Source organism: Ambystoma mexicanum, chromosome 3p (genome assembly GCF_040938575.1).
Source record: "Ambystoma mexicanum isolate Mex_15411 chromosome 3p, UKY_AmexF1_1, whole genome shotgun sequence".
Taxonomy (NCBI): Eukaryota; Metazoa; Chordata; class Amphibia; order Caudata; family Ambystomatidae; genus Ambystoma; species Ambystoma mexicanum.
Genome location: NC_090925.1, coordinates 860,261,758 through 860,282,281, shown reverse-complemented (window position 1 = coordinate 860,282,281; position 20,524 = coordinate 860,261,758). Strand labels below are relative to the sequence as shown.

General features: G+C 49.8%; 1 protein-coding gene across 4 annotated transcripts in view; it reads right to left on the bottom strand.

The window, feature by feature from the left end:
* Positions 1–20,524, bottom strand: part of LOC138581009 (serine/threonine-protein kinase TAO2) — a 1,567,916-nt gene that overhangs the window by 1,118,926 nt on the left and 428,466 nt on the right. For all 4 annotated transcript variants that reach the window (XM_069652009.1, XM_069652012.1, XM_069652010.1 and 1 more), the window contains exon 5: positions 3,467–3,512. In XM_069652009.1, the coding sequence (XP_069508110.1) occupies positions 3,467–3,512 (46 nt within the window). The remainder of the gene's footprint in view (positions 1–3,466; positions 3,513–20,524) is intronic.

Genomic DNA, 20,524 nt, shown 5'->3' with positions numbered 1-20,524 from the left:
TGTGCTCTAAGGCATAGAGGGGCCGCGTCGGGGACCCGGTACTTCTTTTTGTATCGATCCCTTTTTGCCGGCGTTGTGGACGGGTTCTTGAGGAGGGAGAGCCCCTCGTCCCAGATGTCATCCAGTAGAGGTACCGCGAGTACCGTCTTCCTCCTGGTCTCTCGGCGTTGATAGAGGAACCCCTCCTTTTCTTCGGGGCAGAGCTGGAAAAGCTTGGATGCCCTGGAGATCATTGCATGGAAGGATCCAATCTCATCGGACGGGGAAGCCCGGGGAGGGGGAGGGGGCGGGGGGACGACAGGAGGTCCACCCAGTCGTCGCCACCCTCGTCGTCCGTGCTTGTCGTGATCGTGTCCGTGCCAGTGTCATCCCAGCAGACCGGGGACGGGGAGGAGGGTTGAGCAGGCTGGAAGGGTGTAGGAGGATGTGTTCTCCTCTTGGGTGGTGAACTTCCGGACCGGCCTGCCCTTGGCTCCTCCGTCGGGCCTGGCTCCGGCTCCTCCGTCGGGGGTAAAGGCAATCTAGTCCTTATTTCAGAGCAGAAGGATTGAATTGCCATCAAAATGGCCGCCAAGTTGTCCTGCGGCACTGGCTGCGACGGGCGTGACGGTTGGTCTGGGGTCCCGTTGGCGCTGCCGTCGCTTTTGCCGTCCCCCTCATCGGGATGCCTCTCGACGGGCTGGTCCTCCTCTATGCCCGCGTCATGGCTCTCAAGGACTTCGACAAGTTCCTCCTCAGAAGCTGTGTCTGAATCCACGACGGCCACTGCCCCCCCCCCCTTCATTCTCTGCCGGGGGCTTCGTGGGGGTTCTTTCGATGGGCTTGAAAGATGCTTCCCTCCGAGGTGGCAGGGAGCCTCTGGGCCCCGAGGCCGCTACCACAGGTGTAACCTCTGCAGGCTGCGCCAGGGTTTCCACGACCTTCTCGATAGAGGCCTTGGCTGGGTGAATCAAGGCCTTAGTCACTGACTGCGTGCTTGTGGCCTTCACCTTAGGGGAGGGCTCCCCGCCTCGCTCCCCATCAGCCGAAATCTTCGAGATCGACCGGGGCCTCTCCAGAAGCTTGGCTGGGTTCTCGGATTTCCTCTTACCGAGCCAGAGCGTTGGCTCGTGGTCGATGGCGCCGGGGAGGATGCGCCCTGCCTGGTAGCTGAGGAGCCCGACCGTTCGGCGCTCCTGCTGCCCACGGACTCGCGGTGCTTAGCCTTCTGTTGGGCCCCCGTCGCCGGGGCGCTCTCACAGGACTTAGAAGACCGCTCGGATTTCTTCTTTTTATTCTCACCCGACAGGCTCTTTCCCTCCAGCCAGTTGGCGAGACGAAGATGTCCGACCCTCATGGTCCGCTCCGACATGTTCCCGCAAAACGCACAGTCCTCCTCCACGTGCGTTTTGTCCTGGTGAAGACAGTAGAGGCAGAAGGAATGCTAGTCTTCCTTTAACACGTTCTGCAACTGGCATCCAGGGCAGGCCCTGAACAGCTTCCCGGGCGTCGAGCTCCCTTTCTCCTGGGCCATGTCCGGGGTAGGCCTCAGAAACTTCTGGAATCCTCCAAATTCGTTGTTCGATTAAATCTTCACCCTTGAGGGGCGTAGCAACTTCCGAAACGGGTCCACGTTGATCGGATGTAAAGACGGTGGAGCTTGAGGCTCAATTTAACCGAAAAATTAGAAATTCTCTTTGAAAAAGCGCGAAAACGCTGCAAAAGCTCGAGAGCTATAGCACGAGGACTCCCAACACTTGAACGTGCGGTAAAAATCTGAGGATGGCTGCCGGAGGCAGGGCTTAGGGAGAAGGCAGTCACTGGCTGTGGGCAGTATGACCCAGAAATCAGTGATTGGTTACTACTAGGAAAGACAGATCAGAAACAAAACTGACGCTGATTTTTTCTGAACCGAGGATTCACAGCCTGACGACGGGGAATATTCATGAGCATGTGAATCCATGCCAGTCCCCATGCTGGAAAAGTGAAAGACTTCCCAACAGGAAGGTGCCTCTTTTAGGTTAGAAATGGATCTGGAAGGATCAGTTACATAGTCAGCCAGACAAAATTGGCTAGTCTACTCCAGAAAAGGGGTGATGGATGAAGGCACTCTTCTGTGCAGATAGGGAGAAGGAGCCCAGTATCTTCTGGTTGGTGGGTTGAACAGGGAGAGGCCTAGAAAACAACACCACAGAACCTTTTATCCTCTAGTGTTGAGAAGGGGTGTGAATGTAAAGTAACCTATGGTGTAACCGAGACCTCCAACAGGCAAGTTCTTTCTTAGAGCATATGGGGTTAGGCAGATTCAAGCACATCAGGCTTTGCAATTAGTGATTTATTCGACTTTTATCTATTGGTTTCTCTGAAGAACATTCTTGTCCAGCAGTATGGATATCCTTAGAGGGAAGTGTGCCTGAGGGGGTTTAGAGAGGTTTGTCTGTGCTGACAGAGACCCCAAAAATGTGGGGCAGATGTATGGACTGGAGGCACCCAGGTGATAAGGACAGTGCCTTGATCTGATGAGGCATTATTTATCTTGTGAAGAGCGAAGCAGCAATTCAAAATGAGATAACCTCAGAAATATTGATGAGACCGCTTTTGCAGGCGTCACAATGCATATATAGCGCTGCATTGTGGATAAGACTTTGGGTGCAAGAAGCGGTTTAAGGCGATCCATGCGCCTCCACAAAATGCCAGATGCTGCTCCTGCACAGAGGCAGTCCTGCTTCTGATTTCACTTCATGATTGGTTAACACTTGTCCTGGACAGACTTACCATGCAATGCTTTAATTTTGCATGATCTGCTAGAAACCATGGATACATTTCCAGGTCAGTTGCAATGATTGAGGGAAACGCAAGTCTCCAATATATCTTGCAACTATCATTGCAACTATCAAGGTGGTTGCAGTTTGCACCTAACATTTTCCAATGCACATGTTGCAATTCCCACTCAGTTCATTGCAACCAGCACTTTGCATTTGTGACGCCTGCTAGTAGGACAGCCTTTGAACATGCAACATTTCATAAATCTTCTCCCTGCTTCTTTGGTATGCTGAGGAAGAAGACATTAAACCAAATGAACGTGGGAGTACTTAAAATAGTGCTTTGTGGAACCTGACGTATTTAATAAAACAACCATTCGGCTTCAGCAGACTACTTGACTATTTATAGGCAATATGCATGTTGCAGTGACCAGCCCAACCCTCACTTGCTGGGTCATATGGAGACTCCACCTTCTCACAAAAGTCGAGAAAAACAAAATATAAAACAGGCTACATTAAAAAATGTAATCATTTTCTTATATCGCACTTCATGCCGGAGACAAGCCACAAAGCAAGGGACCGGGTATCAAACCCCAATGCTGCTAAGTAATCTAGCGCGTTGCCTCCGAGCTATTCTCCTGACACATTAATGGGTTCATTAAAGCTGTTAATTTCAGCTGCATGCCCCTGCTTTCAGCTTACTATATAGAATAGCTCATACTCACCCTCTAGGAGATCTGAAGCGGATCCCAGACAGTACTCCATCACCAGCTAAGAGAAAGATCAAAAGAATGTGAATAGTTATGGATTACAATGGAAGTTATTGGTGGTTCTTAAGCAGATAAACAATTGCAAGAACATGGTGTGCTTTGGTTAAGACCGTTGGTAGGCAGAGACCAGGTGTGTGCTGTGCTTGGGGGGGCAGGAGGGAGAATCCAGCATTTTCACCTGGCAAGTGATGGCATGAGAGGAAGGGGATCACGTTAGTGGTTGACTATGCTTTCCCATACAGTGCTATGGAATCGAAATACACGCAGGCGTCAAAATTAAGATTTCATGCACAGGAGCTAAAACTAGCCCTAGGTATTGTGCATCACCTAGTAGGCAGGAGTCTACCCCTAAAGAATCAGGAGCTAGTACATGGCATGTCGCAAATCTAACTTATTTGAGATTCAAACCTTAACTTTTTGTCCAATATATGTGATGCTTTAAAGGTCTTCGAGATGTCTGTAATGCTTCTTTATAGACCTGGCGAAGTACAGAAAGTTAATGTCACTTTGGTGTGTTTGTATGCCACCATACTGCCTCGGAAGCCAAAATTATCTCCTGGTAGCTGTTGGTGTGAAGCTAACCAGGCAGGAGCTAAATAGCTCTCAGCAATTTCCAACTGTGTGCAGGATCGGCAAAACAGCTACTTCGCTTTAACAATAGTTTTCAACTTAATATTGGGTGTAGATTCACATGCTCTGCACAATCCTGCTTTCTTGTTGGTCAAGAAACATCAGTTTTACTCTAAACTTTAACTGTGGGCATAGACGATAGATTTCTAATGAGACCCCTGTAAAAAGTCTATCTGGGTTCTACGATGCTCTTATTAATATGTTCAAACACTAATATTGAGCGAGCCTGATAGAGGTAGATGCGTGGGCAGCTACTTTTATGGCAGGCTTACCCTTTATGGCAGAAATTAACAAAGTTACTCACCATAGTGACTACCTTACTCCTAGTCCATAGTCCCCTTTCCTCCATACTTGTCGGACATTCTGTCCTTCGGGACAGGAGATTAGCACATTTTTCCAAAAAGCATAAATAATTGAAAAATGTCCTTTTTACGCTAGGAACCGCAAACGGCCGTAACCCCACCCTCCTGAACTGCGACCCACGCACCGCCCTTCAGTCCTTTTCTATCGACAGGTCTGTGACCATTTGAGCAATAAGAGGAAACTTATTAGAAGGGAGGATGGGCGGGCGTATGGAGGAAAGGGGACTATGGACTATGAGTAAGGTAGTCACTACGGTGAGTAACTTTAGTATACACCTACGTCCCGTCCCCTTTCCTCCATACTTGTGGGAGATTGCAAAGCACTCCTCACAGGTAATGCGGGTGGATGGAAACTCATTACTGAAAGAGGTTTTAAAAAAAACCTGACCAAATTGAGCATCGGCCTTGGAGCTCAGGTCCAAGCAGTCATGCTTACAAAAAGCTGATGGGAGGCCCATGTAGCCGCCTTGGCAATGGTCTGCCAGGGAACATTTTTGGAAAGGCAACAGCAGCCGCTTTGCCCTGCACAAAATGGGCATAAATGCCCTTCGGAGGTTGAAGGCCCTGAATGGTATATGCCTCTGAGATACAGGAGGCAATCCATCAGGAGATAGTAGCTTTTGAAGCAGGTTTCCCTTTAGGGTCTCCGAACGGGAGGAGCCCTAGAGTTCAGTTGTCCTATCCAGACAGAACTTCAGAGCTCGTCTGACATCTCCATTGTGTAATGCTCTCTCAGCATCTGAGGCCGGGTTCGGGAAAAAGACCGGTAATTATAAAGATTGATTCAAATGAAAATCTGTCACTACTTAAGGAAGAAAAGGAGGAGTGCGGGGCACAACCTTATACGGATGTTCCACAGACAAGGCTTGAAGCTCGCTTACACGCCTTGCCGAAGTCACTGCAATCAAAAAGACAACCTTCCAAGAAAGATACTTCAGATAGGACATGGATGCCCGAAATAGCCAGATGAGAAATGAACGGAAGGATAGTGTCAATTGTAGCATGTCTGGGGTATAATTGCTTAGCTAAACACCAGGGACAAAACCGGAGCCACTTGCTCCTATACTGAGACCTCGTAGAAGGCTTCCTGGCCGCTTGGACAATGCGCATATTGTCTTCAGACAGGTTAAACTGCGCTAGGGATTTGAAATCAGGCACCAGGCCGCCAAGCTGAATGAATGTGGGGAGGGGTGCCACATCTGCTGATCACACTGGTAAAGCAGGTTGGGAATCAATGGCAGTCTGATCGGAGGACAAATCAACAGATGCTGAAGTTCCCAAAACCAGAATCTGGCTGGCCACGAAGGAGCTATAAACAAGAGTGCAATTTGAAGCATCCTTGTGCTTGCAGAGTGGCCGATGAATCAGAGGAAGAGGCAGGAAGGCATATGCCTTCATGTTGTGCCACAGGATCTGGAGAGCATCCCGTGGAGAAGAGGCCCCGAGACCGTTCCTGGATGCATAAATAGGAAGTTTCCTGTTCGTGGCAGTTGCAAAAAGGTCCACTTCTGGAGTGCCCCGTTGGCGAAAGATGTTGGAGGGCTTCCATGTTCAGTTCCCACTCGTAGCTGGCCGCTGTCTGCCGTCACCAAGTTGCCGCCGAATGTGCACCGCCAGCAGCCAAATGCCAAGTTGGATGGCCCATTCACACATCTGAATGGCAAGGTCCACAGGAGGTGGTGACTTGGTAAAATCCTGCTTGTTGATGTAAAACATGGATACAGAGTTGTCCATGCGGACGCAGACCCCCCGGTTTCTGATGGATAGTTGGAACGCTTTCAGTGCCAGAAAAACAGCCATGAGTTCCAAATAATTATAAACTGCCAGTCCTGCGGTGTCCATAGATCAAAAACATGAAGGGTAAATTTCTTTGAAAAGACCCTTAAAGTACTCTTTCATAAGGTCAAAATGCATGAGCCTGTGAAATTTCCCGAAAAATACATCCTCTGATGAAAGTTTAGGCGCTGAAGTAGTCAGAGGCCTCTCATATGGGGCGTACCCCCACGAAAAGCAATGAGGATGGTTGCCAGGAAGGCCGGCCCTTGACCAATCGGATCCACATAGACCACCGGAGCACAAGTAGGAAGACGGCATGTGGCAGCGGCATCCAAGCACACCAGTCATAAGAAGGGCGGAACTGATTTTTGCACACCAGTCATAAGAAGGGCGGAACTGATTTTTACATTCCACCCGAGGTAAAAAGGCTGCTCAGCCCCAAAACTAAGATTCCCAGCACCCGCCGTCGAGAACGTAGGGGTAAGGGAAGAATCCAAAATTGCCACCGTGGACCATGAGAGGTGGACCCCATTTTGTCGACGCCTGAAGAGAACTGTGTCACATGTACAGCTGAGGCAATCGTCTCCACAGGCTGGTCAAGGGACTCAAGTAACAATTTAGCCTTGACACAAGGATCCTCAGCTGAGCCGGTACTTGGAGGGAGGGGGGATTTGGATGTTTGCTTCACATCTTAGAGGTGGCCCCAACATTAGCCTCCAAGGGAGGAACCTTGGCAGAATCTGTAACAGAGGAGTTAAGGTGCATAACCGCCCTCTTTGGCCCGCTCAACAGAACCAGTATCCCTGTGGTGAATGCTAGAAAACTGAGGAATGACCCTTACAGACAAGACCTTAGGAGCAGGTCTCGGCTTTGTTGGTACAGACCTTATCCTCAAGAAGAGGAACCTCTGGTTTTCCTCCCGCAATGTACAACTCCCTCATGAGGGGCCTCAAGCCATGGCTTCGTACAGAAAGCTTCAGAAATGGAGGCCTAAGGGGGTACCCCAGTGTTAGTGTGGAAAGCTCCAGAAACGGAGACCTCAGAGCGAACCCCGGTGTCCAAAGCCTCAGACGAACTGGGCCAACGTTTAGCACCCGACAGGTGAACTTCAGAACGTGTTCCGGTCATGGCAGGTCCACCATGGGAACCCTCGGAGAAAACTCTGGTACGCCTATTAGGCCTGCGAGGCACCTCAGGAGAAATCCTGATGGTAGTTCTACTGGAGCCCCTCCCGGACTGAGAAGACCCCAGAAAGGAGTCCCCTGGCCGGGGCGCCCTAAAAAATGAGGAACCATCCTCCGCCGCAACAAATGCAGCACCGTGGTTTTGACGGCTTAACAGCTGATTACATCTCACATATTCCAATCTTGCATATTCGTTATAGCTACTTTCTTCTGACTCCCATGGTTATTACGACAGCTACGAGGCTCTTCTTTTCTCTCTGCCGACGATTACATGGCAACTTATTTAGAACCAGAGATGTCTCTGAAGATATGCGCGCGCATTCAGGTACAGATATACCGAAAATTACTCGTTTCCTTCTTCCTTCCCTGATTCCATGTGGCAATTTAGTTCTTTGAAATCCACGCTACATGAAAACAAGGTGGATGACTTTTGGTCACTACCAACCAACAGTTGGACCCAACGATCCAGCCACCAGGATTACCTTTTGGCTCAACTGATGTGAGGCCCCTATTTTCGACTCTTCCAGCCATCCTAACTATGTGAGCTGGGTTTCTGCAATTTGTCTTCTTTTTTCTTGGTTTGTGCCTGGCCTTGTCCCAGGCTGTCTGGCCTCCCGTTGACTGACAGTCTTTTTCTCTGCTCCACTACCTGAAAATTTGGAATAGGCTCTTCCCAGATTTCATTAAATGTTCTTGTCCCTTGCCTTTACATATTCATTCAGTGTGATCTGTTTATTCCTGGCCTAATATACAGGATGTTGGGACTAGCCCTTCTGGTTGAGATGAACAAATTACTCTTACCTGGGTACGTTCTTTCAATGGGATGGTCTGACGACGTATTCCATATCAATGACAGTAATCACCACAGCAGTGCTGCTTCGGAAAAGTTTTGGCATCTGCATCGACATCGATACGCTGTCCTCGAGGGCCTCCGTCGAGCGGACGTCACCGGATGTTATAAGTAGGACGCACGACGCCCGTAGCCTCAGTTGAGTTTTCACCCAGAACGTGTGACACCAAACAACTGCCAGTATGACCACAGAAAGCCTTGCGGAAACGTAAGCTGCAATCGCATAAGAAATTCTGTAGCGGGGCAGGTAGGGAGGGAGCGATTTGGAATAAGTCGGACCATCCCATCGAAAGAAAGTTACCAGGTAAGAGAGTAACTTGTTCTTCAAGGGGATTGGGTCCTCCGACATATTCCATATCAATAACAGACTCCCAAAGCAGTACCAAAGTATGGAGGAGGGAAAAAATTTAGAATATAGAAATTTAGCATGCCCAATCAAATTGCAAAGTAAAGGACCACCTTGCCAAAGGCCAGATCCTGCCCATGGATAGAATCTAGGGAGTAGTGACGTACAAAAGTATGGACCAAAGCCCATATGGCTGCTTCACAGATGTTACGAATATGAACACCCCTCTGCAGGGCGGTACAGGCAGCCATACCCCTAGTAGAATGGGCCCGTAGGCCTACCGGAGGGTCCTTACCCACCAAGCGGTAACATTCAGAAATTGCCAAGATAATCCATCTAGACAAAGTCTGCTTAGTAACAGCTTGTCCCAAACGCCTTCCAGCGTAACCAATAAAGAGCTGATCGTCCGCTCTGACCCGGGACATGCGAGAAATGTAGAAGCTTAAAGCTCTCCTAGGACCCAACCTATGGAGCCTCTCCTCTTCCTTACCAGGATGTGGAGGAGGATAAAATGCCGGAAGAATAACCTTCTGGCTTAAATGAAATTCCGACACCACCGCCGGAAGAAAGGAATGACGAACTCAAAGGACAACACTGTCCTTATGAAACACAGTGACGGGTGGTTTAACTGAAAGTGCCTGCAACTCACTCACTCTGCGAGCGGAAGTGACCGCAACTATAAATAGTTTTAAGGGTCAACAGCCTCAAAGGACAAGAATGTAAAGGCTCAAACGGAGCACCCATCAGGAATTTCAGAACAAGGTTGAAATCCCAACCAGGCACCTGGAAAGGTGACTGCAGAAACACATTAGTGAGTCCTTTGAGAAATTAAAGGAATTTTGAAATAAGAACACTTCTCAGACTAGCGCTTAAATATGGACAGCGCCGCCAGGTAACCTTTAACGGTACCCACTTGCAGGCCCTTGTGGGCTAACTAAAGCAGAAAAGACAGAACCACAGGAATGTCGCATGAAAAAGAATCCACATTCTTCACCCTGCACCAGTCGCAGAACTTTCTTCAATGGTAACGGTACAGGGACTTTGTTGCCGGCTGTCTGGCCGAAAGCAACATCTCCATCACGTCCTCAGGGAGGTCCCAACCCTATACCTCAACCTTTTAGAAGCCAAGCGTGAAGGTTGAGGGATCTGACCTCTGGATGGAGAACCTGACTCCCCCCCCCCCTCCTGTGAGTGCAGATCGTCTTGGTAGGGAAGACGACGTGGAGGACAGATGGACAAGTCGAGAAGGTCTGGGTACCACGTCCTGCAGGCCCATGCCGGAGCAATGAGGATCATCCAGGAGCCGAACCTCCTTAACCTCCGCAAAACTTGCGGGATGACGGGGACTGGAGGAAACGCGTACAGCACTTGGAAGGATCCCTCCACCACGAACGCGTCTCCTAAGGCTGCTTTTGGAGGAAATTCCTGTGAGCAGAACCTCTCGCACTACCGGTTGACACTGGAGGCGAAGAGATCCACTTGAGGGGTCCCCCAAAGGGCGAAGATCTCCAGGAGAATCTCCTGAGCCAGCTGCCACTTGTGAGAGATCGCGCTCTGCCTGCTCAGAGTGTCCGCCGTCTCGTTTTCGGCTCCGGCCAGATGAACAGCCGAGATTGAAACTTCCTGCTGGATGGCCCAGAACCAGAGCTGCATCGCCTACCTGCACAGAGCAAGTGACCCTGCCCACCCCCTTTTTGTTAGGTAGTGCATGGCCACTGTGTTGTCCGTCAGAATCAGGACCTTCTTCCCTCGCACAGTCGGCAAAAAAGCCTTCAGGGCAAGCCTGACGGCCCTCAGCTCTAACAGATTGATATGGAGTCTGGACAGCGACGGAGACCAACGACCGCCGACTGTCAACTCGTTGGCATGAGCTCCCCATCCCGTGAGTGATGCGTCCATCACGATCGTCACCTCTGGCCATGGTAGCCAAAATGGAGCCCCCTTCATCAGATTGCCTTTGACGGCCCACCACAGAAGGTCCTGGGCAATCGAGGGCGGCACCTGAACAGGGTCCGACATCCTGTCGGAGGACTGCAACCACTGCATCTTGAGGGCCCACTGAAGAGATCTCATCCGCAACCTGGCCTCCGACACCAGAAGAATGCAGGATGGCATGAGGCCGAGCAACCTCAAGAACTCGAACGCCGGGAGACTGGGTGTGTTGAAACTTGTGCACCATCTGCTGAATGTGATGAGCCCTCACCTGGGGAGGAAAACGCTGCCCCAGGGACGTGTCGAGCACTGCTCCGATGTACTGGAGCCGCTGAGTTGGCGTCAAATGGGACTTCAAGTTGAGGGAGAAGCCCAGCTTGTGAAGGGAGTGGCAGATGATGGACAGATGATCCAGGACTTGCTCTGGAGAGCACGCCCTGATCGACCAATTGTACAGGTAGGGGTAGACGTGAATCCCCCCCCTTTCCCGAGATAAGCTGCCACCACCACCACCAAGAGCTTGGTGAAGACCCTCGGGGCAGAGGTCAATCCGAACGGCAGGACCCGAAACTGAAAGTGCGAGTTACCAACCGCGAACCCAGGTACTTCTTGTGCTTTGGATGGATCGGCACATGAAAATAAGCGTCCTGGAGGTCGAGAGACACCAACCAGTCCTGAAGTTGAAGTGCCTGGTGGACTTGAGAAAGAGTAACCATTTTTAACTTGTCCTTCCGGAGGAGCTTGTTCAAACCGCGCAAGTCCATGATGGGTCTCAATCCCCAGTCTTTCTTCGAAATGAAAAAAAAGGGAATATCATCCCTTGTTCCTCTCTGCTACAGGCACCAGTTCTATGGCGCCTTTCTCCAGCAGTGATTGAATTTCCTGCACAAGGAGCGGATCCGGACTCTTCAAAGAGAGATTCCCTAGTGGATTGTCGTGAAGCCTCTGCCGGAAAGGAAGACAGTAGCCGTGGGCTATGATGTCCAGAACCCACACATCTGAAGTAATGGCACGCCACTCCACAAGATGCTGCGCCAGCCTTCCCCCAACCGGCAAACCATGCGACATGGCCTCATGACTGCGCTGAAGCGACTGCGGCAGTGCCTGAGGGCAAAGAGGCAACTGCCTGAGCGGCCTTGGCACCTCAAGTACCCCGTTTTCCACCTCTGGCACACCTACGGTGGCCCCTTTGACTTGCAGCTCATTTCGAAAGGAACCTCCCCTCCATTGCTGTCCCCTAGGACGAAAAGGCGGAGTTGCAGCTTTGGAGGTCTGCAACCTCTCAAGGCTCTCATCGGCCTTGCTGCCAAACAGATGTTCACCATCAAAGGGCATGTTGAGGAGCCGGACCTGCACATCAGGAGCAAACCCCGACTTCCGCAACCACGCAAACCTGTGTATTACGGTGCTCGCCGTCATGGCCCGGCTGACACAATCTGCCATGTCCAGACCCGACTGAACGGACTCACACATGGCATACGTGCCATCCTGCGCAATAGCAAGAAAACCATCCCGTTCCTCCCCTTCGGGAATATGTTCAGCCGCCAATGAAATACAGTCCACAGAGTGTGCGTGAAACGCGACAAGGCACACACGGAGTTGGCTGCCTGTAAAGCCATACCCCCCTGAAGAAAACACTTTCTTTGCCCAGTCATCAAAACGCTTGTCGTCCCTATCAGGAGGGATGGTAGGGTATCACGCCTGTTTTGTTGGGGCCGTAGCCGCCTGCACCACCAAACTCTCCGGAGTGGGGTGCGTGGTCAAGTAGCAGGGGTAGCTACTGGCTGGGCGGTATTTTCGCGGCAAAGACTTTCTCACTGCCGGGAGACTCTCCGGAGCAGTCCAAGCCACTGCCACTCTTCTTTCCAAGGCCATATGGAATGGTAGTACCGGGTCAGTTGGACGACCTTGGTTGAGGATGTCCGTCAGGTCATCCTGCAGAAAATCCACAGGTGGCGCAGACCACCCCAAGTAGTCTGTGACCCTCGACATAAGGCGCCGGTACGAGGACTCAGCATGGGTGCCAGGCTCACGCCTACAGAACTCCACCTCTGAAGAGGTGTCCAGACCACTGGTGTGCAGCAACTGACGCAGGTCTTCAATCTGGCTATGACCAGACAAAATCTCGTCAGGCACCTCCTCAGGTACCATACCTTCTTCAGACGCCTCATCCCACTCATCCCACTCAGAAATATAATCCAGAGGCTGGAATGAGGGCACAGAAAAAGGGACAAAGACATTCTTAGCTTTGGCCAGAGCCTTTCTGGGGGGGTTCCACCGTGTCACAGGGTACCTCCGACAAAGCAGCCTCGAAAGGTGTCGAGGAATTGACGTAGAGTGTGGCCCCGACAGCTTCAACAGCGTCGACAGTCCTCGAGGGCGGAGCCCAGAGCGTGCTCTTCGACAGGCTGGGCGCCGATGGCTTCCTCGGAAGTTGGAGCCTCCCAGAGAGTCCCTCGACAACCTCAGTGCCAAAGGTGTCGATGTCTTCCTCGAAGACTTCACAGGCTCCGACGGTCTCAAGGGCGTCGAGGACCTGGAACAGGCATGCCTAGAGCGACCGTCCTTGTCCGACCGGGACCTCGAAGACGCACGGTGGTCGCGACGACCGCTCAAGCCCGAAGGCGGACGAGCGACGTCTCTAGCACGTTCACGCCCAGCGTCTTTCGACGGCGCCGACTCAACGGAGCCCTGCGAACGAAAAATCGCCATCATCTCCTGCCGGAACGAATCCCATTCTGCAGGAGTGGAATGCTTGTTGAGACAAGCAACCCGCCGGCGGGCGGAGTCCTCGGACGAGGAAGGCGACCGGTGACAGCACTTCCGTGAGTGCCTCGAAGAGACAGAGGAATGGGCAGGACCTACTCCTGGACCGAGACCCCCCCCGGACTTACGCCGACGATGCGGAGAGTCGCCCCTCAAATTGGCCGTCGAAAGTCCAGTGGATCGCGACTCCCGGGGCTTGGCCTCCTTACCCACCGACAGCTTCTTCTTATGCTCCCGCAAGGCCTTCAATGTAAGCGACTGGCAGTCGACACAATCATCCGTATCATGGTCCTACCCCGAGGCACCAGAGGCAAGCATTGTGTGTGTCCGTCAACGACATCTTGGACCTGCAAACCCGACACTTCTTAAAACCCGACTGCAGGGTGGAAGAAGCCGAGGACATCATAGGTTTACACAACGAACAGGTTCGAAGAACCGAAAGAAGAGAACTCAGTAGAACATGTTCGCGGAAAAAAGGAACTGAGGCTACGGGCATCGTGCGTCCTACTTATAACATCCGGTGACGTCGGCTCGACAGAGGCCCTCGAGGACAGCGTATCGACGTCATCGATGCAGGACGCAGAAAATTTTCCGAAGCAGCACAGCTGTGGTGATTACTCTCATTGATATGGAATAAAGTCGGAGGACCCAATCCCCTCGAAAATGGTAATGATCATTTCTCCCTGTTTTGCTTTGAGGTTTTTTTCAGAATATTGATAATGAAAGAAGTTCCCATCTTCACAGACCACCTTTTTAATTATTTTTTTTTCGTTTTGTTTTTTATGTACGTCTTCTAGGTTTGACTACTGGTTTTGGTTTTCAAGCATTTTGTGCTGGTTTTAGAACCATTTTTACAACTGTATACTTTAATCATCAAGTGGCAACCACCTTCAAAGGAGTGTGCCGTCCCGAAGAAGACTGGCATCAACTGCATCACAGCTAGATGCTCCATACTGTCGAAGCTACCGTTTATAACTATTGTCAGGCCGACTTCAGTTTATTTTGTTGTCCTGACGCTTGAGCAGTCGACGAACGGCACCCCATTGTCAACCTTTGTGCATATTATCAGTATTTGAATGTATATTGCTGAGATTTCAGCCAGCATTCCGCAGATGCACCCGTGACCTCCGGCCCCCTTCTGAGTGATTCCCTTCACTCACTCAGGGTTCCAGGTGATACAGTTGTGTGCAAGCGGCGTGGCCCGTGTAGACGGTTCCCCCTAAAGGTTATGAGAAGCACTAACTATGATGCACCTTACTTTTATGCAAATAAGCTAATATTTAGTATGGGCTCATGCGGATTTAATTTGTATTTTTTATTCATTGTTGAAATAATAATAAAATGATTAGTCTTTTTTTTTTACAAAACTATGCTTTCTTTGGGTTGATCTGTTGTGTCTGTTTTGGGTTTCTGTTTTCTCATCATGCATTAAGTTGTATTGTTCCTCTCGACATGACCACTGTTTGAATATTACTTACCGGGCGTCTCTTCTTTTAGTCGATGAAAAGCTGAAGGTAAGTCGGAGGAACGCGCTGAAAAACATCCTCCCACCGAACAAGACGGCACTGGAGTGCCCGGACGGAGTTGGGAATCGCAGTAAAAGCACAAGGTGGTCCGGCCCGAGACACTCCAAGCAGAGAGAATGGGGATCTGCCCTAGCGAAGAGACGTTCGCATGAAGAACAGGACAAATCCCAGACACTCCGGCATAGATGGAGGACTATCCGAGCGCAGAACCAGAGCAGGGGAGAAGGACAACGGGAACAAAAACTCCCGAAGATGCAAGTGCGTCCAGTCCTGACCGCGCGGAGAAAAGGACTGAAGGGCGATGCGTGGGGCAGAGCTCAGGAGGGCGGGGTTACGGCGGCGTGCGGTACCCCGAGTAAAAAGAGAAGGACAAACATTTTCAATTTTTTATGCTTTTTGGAAAAAAAAGTGCTCCGGTCCAGTCCCGAAGGACGGAATGTCCCACAAGTATGGAGGAAAGGGGACGGGACATAGGAGTAAGGGAGTTATTAGAATCTATAACCAATATTTAGCTGCTAAACCACTGTTCCAGTTGTTAGACATTTATGCACATGGATGCTGTCCACTCCATGGACCGCATTGGACGTTTAGACCATGTAAAACTCTGCTGCTCCACAGAGGGTCGCACATGACAGGTCAGCTAACGAGGAGCCTGTGAGCACTCCTTGCCAGTATTTTGGGGAAAGTTTATGTTACAATGGGACCTTCATACTACAAAGCAGTGCAGCCAACTATACCCCACCAGGACACAAAGCAATCGATGAAATATATGTAACATATTAGATGACTCTAAAGGGCATATGAAAGTGTACTCAAGTCGAATGTAGAGCTAGGACTTTGCAGCAGGCATGACAATTGACACTCGCCACTAGGCATTTGGTCGTGATGATTAACTCCTGGCAAGTACGAAATGGAGTTCTCCGAGTATGTGGAGAACTGTGGGCCAGGTAAATATTTATACCTGGCTAGTAGATTGCAACTTGAAATGTGTATTCTTGTTTGCAATATACATTTATGTCCCCGACACAGCATTCTCTGCATTTTTTCAATGACAAGAGTTGCACTTTATCTATGCATCAGGTACTTTAACTGAATACTTTGTTTTCTTCACGCCATTTGTTCTAATCAACATTTAGATTAGGCAAACTGAATGTAATGTTGGTTTGAATTATCCCATGCATACACACAGGCTTTTCTTCCGATTAAAAGGACGAGAGGGCATGGTTTCTGCAACAAGGCCATCTGCTTATCTACATACCCAATTCCACAGCTATGGCTTCATTCTCATGTAGTCGGAGATGCCAGTCCTATTAGGTGTGCAATTTTTGTAGTGCCAGCTATGTGGCTGGATTGGATCGTAATAGGTTGGCTGCATGGGTCTTCATAAATATCAAAGTTTAGTAAATCTAAAACATTGTGAACTATGATACCTCTCCATCACTACTTGAAACTATCCTCACAATATATCTAGGGAAGATGACCGTGCAGAGACAATCCCTCATCTTGACTACATAAACTTCATTTTAGATTGAATACATCCCGAGTATTCCTTTCGCTATTTGTTCTCCATAGGCTTATGAATTATAATATATACACAAGTCACTCATCCTAGGTTTCATGCAAATACTTAAAATGGTTACATCTATACCCTTCTCCTACATCCGTTTTTAATGGGCATTTCAATCTAGGTAGAGCATTCACCTCGATGCCATACACTATTTTACAATGTTGGACTAGTTTTCATTCATTCAAGTTAAGAAAAAGCTATTTCACAATTATGTCAACATATTTCTTCCCTCAATATTCCCCTGCTACATTCACCTTTTACTCCGTCTTCTCTTGGCCCTGCTACTTTGTGCAGCCAGGCTGGCATTTGCCTGACATATCATTCCAGAGTTTTGATTGTGTAAAGTAACGGACTGTGCAAACTAGCCTTCGTGCTAGAAGAGCCCCTTAGGTACATCTTGAGCACATCCACACACCAGTTCTAGAAGAGTCATGATGACGTTAATACCCAGCTAACTGGTTAGGGGTGTAGTAGGAAAAAATATCCGTAGTGAAGTCACAGTTTATCAAGTTTGTCTCAAATTGCTCTGGAAAGGGAGGGACCGATAAAGTTCATGTAGGCCCAGACTTGTGTGTATATGGGATACATTACTCACCGTAATCGTATTTCTGATGCTTGTATCTGCTTAGATTCACATGCTGTGCATAGGCCGACATCTAGTGGAAGCTGCGGAGTATTACAGTTTGTTTTTTCGAAACTCGAAAATGGGCGTCGACACAGGGCGTGCCAGTAATACTATCCCTAGTGTGACGTCCACTGTAACCAAGATCCCTCACGCGTCTAGGATCCTCAGATTGTATTTTTTCTGACATGAGGTAGCATGAGGAGTAGCGCGAGTACAGATAATCTAGGCAGATAGACAGAAAGGTAAGACTACAAGCAATCATGCGCCTTCTCTCAGAGGGGAGGAAGGGTGGGTCGCATGTGAATCTAAGCAGATACAAGCATCAGAAATACGATTACGGTGAGTAATGTATCCCTTCTGAGGCTTGTGGAATCTGCTTAGATCACATGCTGTGCATAGATTAGCGAGCAGTACCTGAAGGAGGTGGGATGTGAGAAGGGTCATGAGCAAATAAGTGTCTTAGAACCGCTTGTCCCACTTGTGCATCTGCCTTGGAATGGGTGTCAATGCAGTAATGCTGAGTAAAAGTGTGAATAGAGCTCCAAGTAGCTGCTTTGCAAATGGTGTCAAGGGGTACATTTGCAATGAAAGCCAGAGTGGCCCCAATGCCTCTAGTAGAGTGGGCTCTTGGCGTGAAAGGCAGAGTTCTTTCAGAGAGTGAGTAACACAGCTGGATACAGTTAATAATCCACTTCGAGATGGCACCTTTAGAGACGCGATCCCCCCTCTCTGCCTGTAGCTACGGAGACAAACAGTTGATCTGTTTTTCTTAGCAGTCTGGTTTTATTTACATAGTAGAGGACCGGCCTACGCACATCTAGGGTGTGTAGTTTCACCTCAGCCGAGCTTTGCGGGTCCTGGAAGAAAGCCGGAAGCTCGATGGACTGGTTTACATGGAATTTTGATATAAATTTAGGTGAGAACCTAGGGTGTGTGCGTAAAATCAGTTTGTCTTTATGGACAGTAGAGAAGGGATCCTGCACTGACAGAGCCTGAATTTCACTGACCCTTCTTATAGAGGTAATGGCTACTAAGAAGGCCGTTTTATAAGTCAGGTGTTTGAGACTGCTTTTATGCATGGGTTCGAAAGGGGGGCCCATGAGGTTGGCTAGCACCACATTAAGGTCCCACCCTGGTGGTGGGTTTGAAATAGGAGGGTGAAGTCTCTTTACTCCTTCCATGAAGGCTTTAACTACTGGTACTTTCCACCACGAAACCTTGCTATGGGAAGTGGGGTAAGCCGACAGGGCTGCCAGGTGCACTTTCAGCGAGTTAAAAACCAATCCTGCATCTAGCAGGTGGAGCATGTATGTAACAATAGTGGAAGGAGTGCAATCAACCGGGTTGATTGGTCTACTCTGGCACCAGATAACGAACCTCTTCCCCTTGTCAAAGTAATAGTGCCTTGTGTTTGGTTTCCTAGATTCCTTTAGGATGTCCATACACCTCTGTGGCAAATTGAGATCTCCAAACTCTATGACCTCAGGAGCCATGCTGCCAGGTTCATTGATTTGGGTTGCTGGTGCACTGTTTGACCTTGGTGCTGGGACAGTAGGTTGTACCAGGATGGAAGTTTGATGGGCTTGCACACCGCCATCCTGCGTAGGTGTGGGAACCACGGTTGTCTTGCCCACATGGGAGCAACTAGGACGAGCGTCATCGACTCTGTTCATCTTGTTCACCACTTTCCTGATGAGGAGTTGGTGGAAAAGCGAACGCAAACATCCCTGACCAGTTCATCCACAGGGCGTTCCCCTGGGAGTCTGGTTGGGGGAACCTGGATGCAAATCCTGGACATTGTTTGTTTTTGCTTGTGGCGAATAAGTCTATAGTGGGGAAACCCCACTGAGAGAAGATATCTTCTACAACCTCTCTGTGTAGAACCCATTCGTGTTCCTCTGGGAGGGAGTCTCTGCTCAGAGCATCCGCTAGGGAATTGAGCTCCCCTGGAACATGTTGTGATGACAGGAAGATGTTCCGTCTGAGTGCCCATATCCAGATTTTCTGGGCAAGCTTGGACAGATTTGGCGAGCGAGTCCCTCCTTGCTTGTTCAGGTAGAACGTGGCTGTTGTGCTGTCCGTCCGGATTTGCACTGACAGGTTTAGTAGGTGGGGCTCGAACGCCTGAAGCGCTCTGAATACTGCCAGAAGCTCTAGCAGGTTGATGTGGTTCTTGGCCACTGAGTGAGACCAGACACCCTGAGCTGTGTGGTGGAGATGGTGAGCTCCCCACCCCTTCAGACATGCATCTGTAGTGACTACTGCCTGTACTTCGGGATCATAAAAGGGTTTCCCCTGTGCGAGATTCTCTCTTGTCCACCAGTGAAGGCTTTGTACCAGTGTTGGCGAAACGACCACTAGATCGTCCCACTGACCATTTGCCTGAGACCACTGTTTCGCCAACCATTCCTGCATGGGACGCATGCGCAGGCGACCAGGTAAAGACATGACGCCATCATGCCCAGTAAACGCATTGCTTTGCGTACCGTTATTTGTTGACCGGACTGATAATGCGGAATTTGCAGTAGTATATTCCGAATTCTTTCTTCTGAAGGAAAGGTCAACCCCTCTTGGGTATCTAGGATTGCTCCTAGGAATTGTTTTGAGGTGCTTGGCACCAGGCTTGACTTTTTCTCATTGATTGAGAAGCCTAACTCGTGGAGGAGGTCGATAGTCCTTTGAATGTGTCCTGCAAATTACTGGGGTTTCCCCCGTTATGAGCCAGTCGTCCAGATAAGGGTACACTAGGATCGCCTCCCTGCGTAGGTGTGCAGCCGCCACCGCCAGTACCTTGGTGAATACCCTTGGTGCTGAAGCTATCCCGAAGGGCAGTACCTTGAATTGGTAGCGTTAACTGTCCACCTTGAAGCGCAAATACTTTGTGCGCTGGGAACATGGAAATATGAAAATAAGCATCTTTCATATCCAAGGTTGCCATGTAATCCCCCTTTTTTAGGGGGGGGGGGGTTACCTCTTGTAGCGTGGTCATACGAAATTTTTGGGGCTTGACATACTTGTTGGCAGGCCGTAAATCCAATACTGGGCGCATTGTCAAATCTTTCTTTGGCACAAGGAAGTAAGTTGAATAAATACCCTTGTTTACCTGGTGTCCCGGGACGAGTTCTATCGCGTCCTTTTCTAGCAGAATGGCGATCTCCTCGAGGAGAATCTTCTGATGTTCTAAAGAGTGTACTCTTTGTCGTGGAGGATGGTTCCGGGGACGCTGCAGTAGCTCTATACAATATCCTGTGGATACTGTTGACAGCACCCATCTGTCTGATGTGATCCCTTTCCAAGCCTGGGTGAAGTTGGAAATGCGTCCCCCTACTGGGGTTGCGTGAGAAGGGACCCTGAACTGAGCGTCACTGCTTTGGTGGAGGCGTGCCGCCTCCCTTGCTGGGGCTGCCTCTGCCTTTACCACGACTTCTCCTATTACCCCTGCCGTAACC